Source organism: Penaeus japonicus, unplaced genomic scaffold (assembly GCF_977035675.1).
Source record: "Penaeus japonicus unplaced genomic scaffold, GWHDUDI00000001_assembly GWHDUDI00000011, whole genome shotgun sequence".
NCBI classification, from domain to species: Eukaryota; Metazoa; Arthropoda; class Malacostraca; order Decapoda; family Penaeidae; genus Penaeus; species Penaeus japonicus.
The window spans coordinates 19372241-19382240 of NW_028234413.1; the positions used below are offsets into that span (position 1 = coordinate 19372241).

The 10000-nt window shown below is 40.4% G+C and overlaps 1 protein-coding gene across 1 annotated transcript in view; it reads left to right on the forward strand.

Moving 5' to 3' along the window:
* LOC122246548 (uncharacterized) overlaps positions 1-10000 on the forward strand; it is a 12693-nt gene that overhangs the window by 1603 nt on the left and 1090 nt on the right. Inside the window, exons 3-18 of the mRNA XM_086541421.1 lie at positions 1400-1465; positions 1802-1870; positions 2020-2173; positions 2340-2539; positions 2880-3074; positions 5157-5466; positions 5581-5661; positions 6133-6307; positions 6708-6842; positions 6950-7383; positions 7421-7437; positions 7475-7827; positions 7865-8547; positions 9075-9190; positions 9347-9438; positions 9567-9705. Of these exons, the coding sequence (XP_086397547.1) occupies positions 1400-1465; positions 1802-1870; positions 2020-2173; positions 2340-2539; positions 2880-3074; positions 5157-5466; positions 5581-5661; positions 6133-6307; positions 6708-6842; positions 6950-7383; positions 7421-7437; positions 7475-7827; positions 7865-8547; positions 9075-9190; positions 9347-9438; positions 9567-9705 (3219 nt within the window). The remainder of the gene's footprint in view (positions 1-1399; positions 1466-1801; positions 1871-2019; positions 2174-2339; positions 2540-2879; positions 3075-5156; positions 5467-5580; positions 5662-6132; positions 6308-6707; positions 6843-6949; positions 7384-7420; positions 7438-7474; positions 7828-7864; positions 8548-9074; positions 9191-9346; positions 9439-9566; positions 9706-10000) is intronic.

Genomic DNA, 10000 nt, shown 5'->3' on the forward strand with positions numbered 1-10000 from the left:
ATAATTGTTGATCAATTTACCTCATGTTCAGGATAATGTAAACTATCTAAAAAAAAAAAAAAAAAAAAAAAAAAAAAAAAAAAAAATATATATATATATATATATATATATATGTATATATATATATATATATATTTTTTTCTTTTTTCTTTTTTTCAGTCTTTCGCAAAGCCCTTCTTTTAAAGGTAATATAAGAGCTTGCAACCAGCCCTTTGTTTCAAAGGTATTCCTTAAGCTACAAGTATAAGTATAAGCATGCAACCTCCAAGCACAAATTGATTAGCTCTCTCTGATAGTGACTTCTAATTTGATAGATTTTAGAGTAATTGCTTTAAGTCACGGAATATGCTGAATATGCTGAATATGCTGATCCACATGTTGCTCTTAGGTTGCTTTGGTAATTATAGCGTTGACAAAATTAAGTATGGGAAAAGTAAATGACCAAGCGGAAAATGTATCTTTACAGAGTGTGTTAAAAAATGATATGAAAAAAATAAGAGAAAAATTATGGAGACTCATTATTTTGACATGCTATTTATTAGCATAATTAGCATGGCCTTTTCATGCAAATTGAGGTTATGGGAATTGCTTAAGGATTACAGTTATTAGTTCACCCAATTCGATTTAATTTTACATGCGATGCATCCTGGACAACATAGACACTTGCACATCTTTACATGATTAATCACAGAGACACTAACACGCAGACTCAAACACACACATATACATACACACACACACACACACATATATATATATATACATATATATATATATATATATATATATATATATATATATATATATATATATATATATATATATATATATATATATATGTATACACACACACAGACATATATATATATATATATATATGTATATATATATATATATATATATATATATATATATACATATATATATATATATATATATATAATATATATATATATATATATATAATATATATATATATATATATATGTGTGTGTGTGTGTGTGTGTGTGTGTGTGTGTGTGTACTTATGTTTTTTCTTTCTTTCTTTGGGTGGAATCTCAATTTCAAATAAGCCCCGTTTATTCACATTTTTTTTCGAGTGTAGCAATGTCATATTACTTTTTAGAATGAAAAAAATAATGGTTGAATAAGAAATGCAAGAGTAATGAATGAAAAAGTTTGTCTACCAATCCCTTATAATCATCCCTTATTTTATTAATCTATATGATATTGGGCTGACACAATTAATTACGATTATTATCCTTATCACTGTCGATGTCGTCATCATCAACACCTAATCATTATGGAATATAATGTGTTCTCCCTTAAATACACCATTCTTATGACGCAACAACACATATGCCTTATGAATGTACTGACACGTGTTTTCATTGAATAGGTTGACTGTGGTCTCTTGCGTGAAAAAGACGTCCCAGATATGAAACTTCTCATCGGTCCTCAACAGGTAATTGTAGACTGCTTTGTTGTGTTAGTGTACTTATATTTTTGTGTGGGATATGTTATAAGTATTTGTGCGTATGCGTGTCTGTGAGGAGGAAGGGAGTATGTGTGGGTGGGGAGGGGAGGGTGTGTGTGTGTGTGTGAAGCTATTTCTGTGTGTGAGAGGGAGGGTGTGTCTATGTGGGAGTGTTGGATATACTAATTAGAAGAGGTATATGTTGTGAGTGGGAGGGTGTCCATGTGTATGTGTGCAGTATATAATCGTTACAAAATGTATGTTTTAGACATTTCTCCTTGATTTTTTAAATTTCTTACTCTTTAACCCTCTATTCCCTTGTAGGACCCTCTGCTTAGGTCCCACTCCGCCGCCTCGGGACCACTGGAAAAGCAGGCGGAGAATGCCAGCCGGGTGAGGCGACTCACAGTGTTCGCAAATATTTGAACTAATGAACACGAACGCTTTCTTAGTTTGCCTTAGATTTTACTTTGATGTACGACCTATTTATTTATTTATCAATATATACTAAGCGTACAAACATTTCCATCCTCTCTCGCCAGGAGTATCCCTTGGACCCATTCCAGAGCGAGCCGAACTACATGCTGACAGAAGCGCAAAGGGCGGCACTGCTCGCACGGAAGGCGCCTTCCGAGGCCACTTTGCTTTGGCCAGACGACGAGGGCGCCCCCTGCGTTCGATTTGCCTTCGTCGATGGTCAGGCTTTACTCTTGCCAACGATTAGTCCGAGAACTGACCTGATTAATCACTGGGGAATTTCGTAACACCGCATACCAGGATATATGTGAAAATATCGCTTGGTTCAACGGCTTTTGGCGATTTTTGCGTTCGTTGATTTCGTTTCCCATCCCTGCTTCTCCAGACCAGGTGGACCGGCGGGCTGTGCGACGCGCCGTCCGCCGCTGGAGCGAGATCACCTGCCTTACCTTTAGGGAGGTGAGCCCTAGCCACGCCGGCCCCCATCTGCGCCTCCGGAGGCACGGCAGCCGCTGCGAGTCCTACGTGGGGATGGCGTCCTCCGCGGGACAGGACTTCTACGTCTCCGAGGACTGCGAGAGACACGTGGGTTTGGGGAAGATGGTCTGCCTTTATTTGGCGGATTTTTAGTTTTTTGTACCGAATGCAGATCAAGAATGGAACTTCTCATATTCCGCGCGGGAGACCCTAATTAGTGGGATAAGGCCAGAGGAAACTGTTTATGTGGTAGATCCGATCTATACTTGGTTTTGTAAAGTTAGTCTAGCTCTTTTAGCTAAGAATGAATACGCACATAGCCACACACGCCCACACGCTAGCCCCCCCCCCACCCCCACATAGACAAACACACACACACACACCAATTACACGCAGACACACATGTACACGCACTCTCGCAATCCCAATAAGCCGTTCCCGCTCACAGGAGGGCGCCCTGGTGCATGCGCTCGGCTACGCCCTCGGCCTGTGGCCCGAGGACGAGCGATTCGACCGCGACGACTTCGTGAGCGTCAACCGGCCCAGCTCCTCGTCGGTCGCCGCCCGGAAGTTCCCTGTCAACTTCGGCGATAACTTCGGTGTCCCTTACGACTACGCCTCCATCATGCATCGCCAAGAAAGGGTGAGCGAAATCTGAGCCATAATTTTTCTTTGTATCTGTGTGTGTATACATATATCATTTATATATAGATATGGACTTCTATATGTATATACACATGTAGATAGATACACCATGTAATATGCACACACACACACACACACACACACACACACACACACACACATATATATATATAAAAGACTTCTATCGCGACTTATACTACTCAAACGATCAACCACGTACGGAGACAAACACAATTGGAGACGCTCCAAACATTACGGCAGAGGAAGTAAATAGGGCACTAAAAGGTATGAAAAGAGGAAAAACACCAGGAGAAGACAGCATTAGTGTAGATCTTATTCAAGATGCAAGAGAGATTGTGGCAGTAAAACTGGTCAATCTTTTTAACAGAGGTCTAAGCGTCGGTAAACCTCCGAAATCCTGGAAAAACGCAATAATAATCTTAATGCACAAAAAGGGGGACACAAAAGACTTAAAGGATTACCGACCTATAAGCCTCCTTTCAGTAACCTATAAACTGTTCACAAAAATCATCACAGCCCGAATCACCGAAACATTAAATTCAAAACAACCCAGGGAACAGGCAGGGTTCCGCAGCGGATTCTCAACTACAGACCATATCCACACACTAGCTCAAATAAGGGAGAAAACAAAAGAATATAGGAAGCCCCTGTGTATGGCATTCGTAGAGTATGAAAAGGCATTCGATTCGGTACAGAGATCTGCAGTACTAGATGCAATGCGTAAACAAGAAGTAGAGGAAATATATTGCAGATTATTTGAGGATATATATAGAGAGAGATGGTACAGCGACCATCAAAATACACGCAGAAACCAATAAAATACCAATAAAAAGGGTGTTAGGCAGGGCGACACCATCTCACCGAAGCTGTTTACAGCTTGCTTGGAGGAAGTATTCAAGAGAAAGGGATTAAAATAGGGAATGAGCACTTAAGCAATCTAAGATTTGCAGATGACATTGTTCTTTTCGACGAGTCAGTAGATTAATTACAACAATTACTAAGCGATTTAAATAGGGAAAGTCTGAAGATTGGCCTTAGAATGAACATGAAAAAGACTAAAGTCATGTTCAACAGTCGAACCCCAGTTCAGCAAATACAAATACAGAGCGAGGTACTAGAAGCAGTGAACGACTATGTATACCTAGGGCAACTCATCAAGACGAATACATCCTGCGAAGCCGAGATAAAACGGCGAAACAGGGTTGGTTGGAGTGCCTTCGGTACCCATAATAATATATTATGAGGTCGTCTGCCACTATGTCTAAAGAGAAAGATTTTTGACCAATGTGTCCTCCCGTCATGACATATGGTTCAGAAACATGGACTACGACCAAGGCACTCACGAGGAAATTAGTAAGTGCTCAAAGAGGAATGGAAAGGCTTATGCTAGGAAAAAGAAAAGAAAACAACAGAATGGGAAATACACGACACAATGAGACCAAGGGCAAGACCAATGACTAGATGGTGGGATGAAATATCGAATTTTGCAGGAGTAAACTGGAATCAGAGGACACAAGACTAGAATGACTGAAAAAGATTGAAAGAGGCCTACATCCTGCAATGGAATGATACAGGCTGATGATGATGATGTATACATATTCATATCTTTATATATTGAGTCCCTATAGCAAGACCAACGACATAGATGCCTGGGCGCCATTTTGACTCCTCTGGGCCAGCCATTCACCAGAGAGTATGCATATATGGCCTTTTTAAACTCCCCCGATTATTTATTTCATGCTAGTGGATAAAAGTGGGTGCGATGCCCTGTCGTTGTGCATAGAGATGTAATATTATGTAGTAAAGGGGTTTAAGCTATACTGATTCCCAGTCAATCCAGCAAGAAAGAAAATATGGATGATCAAATCCATTAGTAATTCCTATTTTATAGTGTTGCATGTACTGATAGACCTAGGAAACATCTATTGTGAACATCCCACTTCTCATTCACCTCCTACTTTTGTATTCTGTTAAAAAGAGAATTTGCCAATCTCAAGTCTGCTGCATACCTTGCACACAAGAATGAATGCTTTGAAATGTAGCACACCATAATCCAAAGGATATTTCTCTCTTCATTCTCAAAAAGAAGAAAACATTTTCTGTACAGATGTTCACCCCAACCGGTGAGACTACAATATCAACTCTGGACCCGCTGTACCAAGGTGTCCTCGGCCAGCGCTCTCGCATCTCCCACATGGACAAACTGTTAGTTCACAGGATGTACCATTGTTCAGACCGAGTGCTTCGCGACTGTTCCTTGCGCAGTGACCCTTGTCTGAACTTTGGTTACATCGGTGCTTCCTGTGCCTGCGTCTGTCCCGATGGCACCAACGGCACTTTCTGTGAAGCCGTTGAAAAGCGTTACAAAGGTTGGAGTTCGTTGTTTTATATCATTGCTTGAGTTTCAGTAATTGATTGTTATATTTTTGTATTGCAGCCTGATTTCCTTTTTAAGAGGCTTTCCTTTCTTATATTCTCTCTAGAACACTTCTTGTCACCTTACTCTGAGATCATCACTGCGCCCACCTCCCTGTCATCGCCAAGTTCGGAAGTTTCCCCAGGTGGTAAGTTGTTCTTACAGATTCCGATCCTCCAAAATGCAAGCAAGTATGCATGCAATCTGTTCGCTATGATTTTGAGCCATTAGAAATAGTTAATAGGTGTTACCAACTTTGTTTTGAAAAGATGCTGTTTCCTTTGATGCTCATTAGACATGTAAGGATTAAACATTTTTTTGGAAATACAGAAGCTATTTACTAAATAGACGGAATTCGATAGCGAGGAAATACTGCCGTCTAGGTGGGGTGTTTGACTGACAGAACCCTATAGAGTTTTACAAGGGGAAAAGTTCAATTACAAAGACACTATTATAATTGACTATGCTATTATGATTAAGAACATTTTTTTTTAACCTTTTTTGAGATTCTGCTCCTTTTTGTGACTGACAAGCGTTGAGTGCTTTTTCGCGAGGACTTTTTCCCCACGATTCACAAGTAGAGAAAACGATCCGAAGTCCTTTCTTTTCCTTGCCTCAGAGACCAAATTCACGAAGGTCATCGAAGCCCCCGAGTGCGAGAGAGTCGTGGCGCACTTCCCGACCTTCGACCTGCAGCGAAGGACGGACCGATTCGGTGATCCGGAAGCCGGTCGTGGGCTCTGTTGGCACGACGGTCTCGAACTGCGCACTCACGACATGCTCCGGGGAGAATGGTAGGCAGGGTTAAGCGCATGTTATGGTTATTTGCTTTGTTCGAATATGTATTTAGTTGTTTTACACTTCTTGGCCTTTATCAGAGGAGTTTTAGTTCTTGTAGCTATGGTGTTTATGGTGATTCACAATGATGAATGGTAAAAGCAATTTAGGTCATAAGTATTGATGCCGTCACTACAACTGATGTTAGTAGTAGTACTCCGATGGTATACTTACTGCTTATGGTGATAACATGATACTAATGGTAATAATGAGGATGATTGTAATGACCAAAATAACAATATTAAGCATGTATAAAACAAATACAAAAAACAAACAAACAAGAAAACGTCAATAAGAAAAGACAAGAAAGAGAAAAAAATACACAAATATATATAAATGGCCCTCATGCCTTTACAGGTATTGCGGAACCGAACTGGCTGGCAAGACAATTAAATCATCAGATAACAAAATGATTTTATACTCCAAATCTGACCTAAACAATATGGCTGGATGGACAGCGGACATCACATTTGAGAAAATTGCTGGAAATTGGTAAGTTTAGGGAAAAAAGCTACATGCATTGTGTATGTATCAAGTACTAGAAACAGTTGTAGAATTGTCAAAGTAAGGATGTTTACCTATGGTTGTTCTCTCTACAGCAAAGCGAGTGTAGGAAGATCAGCAATAGACGATGACGGTTGTTTTTGTTTCATGGCGACAAGTACTACGTCATCGACTACAAGTACTTCTACAAGTACTCCTGCAACCTCTATATACGTTGACGATTGTTATTGTTTCTCAAACACAACAAGTACTTCAACATCTACTAGTACTTCTACAAGCACATCTACCACGACAAGTACGTCGACATCTACAAGCACTTCTTCAACTACAAGTACGTCAACATCTACAAGTACTTCTTCAACTACTAGTACGTCAACATCTACAAGTACTTCTTCAACTACAAGTACGTCAACATCTACAAGTACTTCTTCAACTACAAGTACGTCAACATCTACAAGTACTTCTTCAACTACAAGTACGTCAACATCTACAAGTACTTCTTCAACTACTAGTACGTCGACATCTACAAGTACGTCAACATCTACAAGTACTTCTTCAACTACTAGTACGTCGACATCTACAAGTACTTCTACGACTATAAGTACGTCGACATCTACAAGCACTTCTACAACTACAAGTACGTCTACATCTACAAGCACTTCGACAAGTACATCTACAACGACAAGTACTTCCACAACGTCAAGTACTTCTTCAACTACAAGTACGTCGACATCTTCCAGCACTTCTACAACTACAAGTACGTCTACATCTACAAGCACTTCGACAAGTACATCTACAACGACAAGTACTTCCACAACCACAAGTACGTCGACATCTACAAGCACTTCTACAACCACAAGTACAAGTACTTCCACAACCACAACCACTTCCACAACTACAAGTACTTCCACAACCACAAGCACTTCCACAACGACAAGCACTTCCACAACGACAAGCACTTCCACAACCACAAGTACTTCCACAACCACAAGCACTTCCACAACCACAAGCACTTCCACAACGACAAGCACTTCCACAACCACAAGTACTTCCACAACCACAAGCACTTCCACAACGACAAGCACTTCCACTACGTCAAGTACTTCTACAACCACAAGTACGTCGACATCTACAAGCACTTCTACAACCACAAGTACAAGTACTTCCACAACCACAAGCACTTCCACAACGACAAGCACTTCCACAACCACAAGTACTTCCACAACCACAAGCACTTCCACAACGTCAAGTACTTCTACAACCACAAGTACGTCGACATCTACAAGCACTTCTACAACCACAAGTACAAGTACTTCCACAACCACAAGCACTTCCACAACCACAAGTACTTCCACAACCACAAGCACTTCCACAACGACAAGCACTTCCACAACCACAAGTACTTCTACAACCACAAGTACTTCTACAACCACAAGTACTTCCACAACTACAAGTACATCTACAACCACAAGCACTTCTACAACCACAAGTACTTCTACAACCACAAGTACTTCTACAACCACAAGTACATCTACAACCACAAGTACTTCTACAACCACAAGTACTTCCACAACTACAAGTACTTCCACAACCACAAGTACTTCCACAACCACAAGTACTTCCACAACCACAACAACAAGTACTTCCACAACCACAAGTACTTCCACAACCACAAGTACTTCCACAACCACAAGTACTTCCACAACCACAAGTACTTCCACAACCACAAGTACTTCCACAACCACAAGTACTTCCACAACCACAAGTACTTCCACAACCACAAGTACTTCCACAACCACAACAACAAGTACTTCCACAACCACAAGTACTTCCACAACCACGAGTACTTCCACAACCACAACAACAAGTACTTCCACAACCACAAGTACTTCCACAACAAGTAAGTGTAATAAAAACTAAAGATGTTTCGTAGAGATGTTGCGTCGTATGTTTAAGCGCTTGCTCTTCTCTTTCTGTTTACACGCACAGACACACACACACAGACACACACACACAGACACACACACACAGACACACACACACATGTACACACACACACACACACACACACACACACACACACACACACACACACACACACACACACACACACACACATAAATTCACATAATGCATAAACCAACAGCATTGATACACGAATACACAATATGTCTATGTGACTTTAACAGGCCTCTCCCTGTGTACTTTTTCCATCCCCAGTGGGCACAGCCTCCTGTACCGTTGAGGTCATCGACGGAGTGACGTTCTTTTCATCTCCTTTTTACCCTGGCGAATACCCTACCACGTTCGTCTGCAGCTTCGGGCCCTTATCTGAGGCAAGTTCTTCGTCTTGCTTGTTACAATCATGGACAAAAAAGATAGAAATTACCCATTCTGTTTGATATTTTAGTCTTGACTGCTGTACAACAATATGTAAAGGGAAATACTAGTTGATATGTAAATGTTGATCTTTTTATATCTATTTTTGGAAGGACGTCGGGACAGTGACACTCTCGGCCGTGGGTTTCGATCTTGGAGAAGGTGATACTGTGGTCATTGAAAACCCTTACACTGAACCGCTCGTGTAAGTAACACTGTGATTATTCTGTTGTTGCTGTTAGTTCCTGAAGTACACGAACTGTTAATGTGTACACTATCTGCAATGAACAGTCTTGTGAATGAATGGCAAGAGATTCAACCCTCTCTCTTCAGGCTCTCTGGATCGATCGCTGCAAACACCGAGTATACAATCTTCAGCAACTACTTCGTCGCCACCTTCACTTCAGATTCCGCTCTCACCAGCACGGGGTTCTCGCTCAGCTTTAGCCAGAACACAAGGAATTGTGATGAGGTCGGTTTCCCCTTGTGGGATGGCCTTGTCCAGTGGATTTCCTTTGGACGGAATAAAAAACAAAAACAAAGGCAGATTAGCTGACATGTAAATATATATATATATATATATATATATATATATATATATATATATATTATATATATATATATATATATATATATACATATATATACATTTATATATATATATAGACAAAAATTTGTATATATATGTATATCTATCTATCTATCTGTCTATCTCTCTGTCTGTCTCTCTCTCTCTCTCTCTCTCTCTCTCTCTCTCTCTCTCTCTC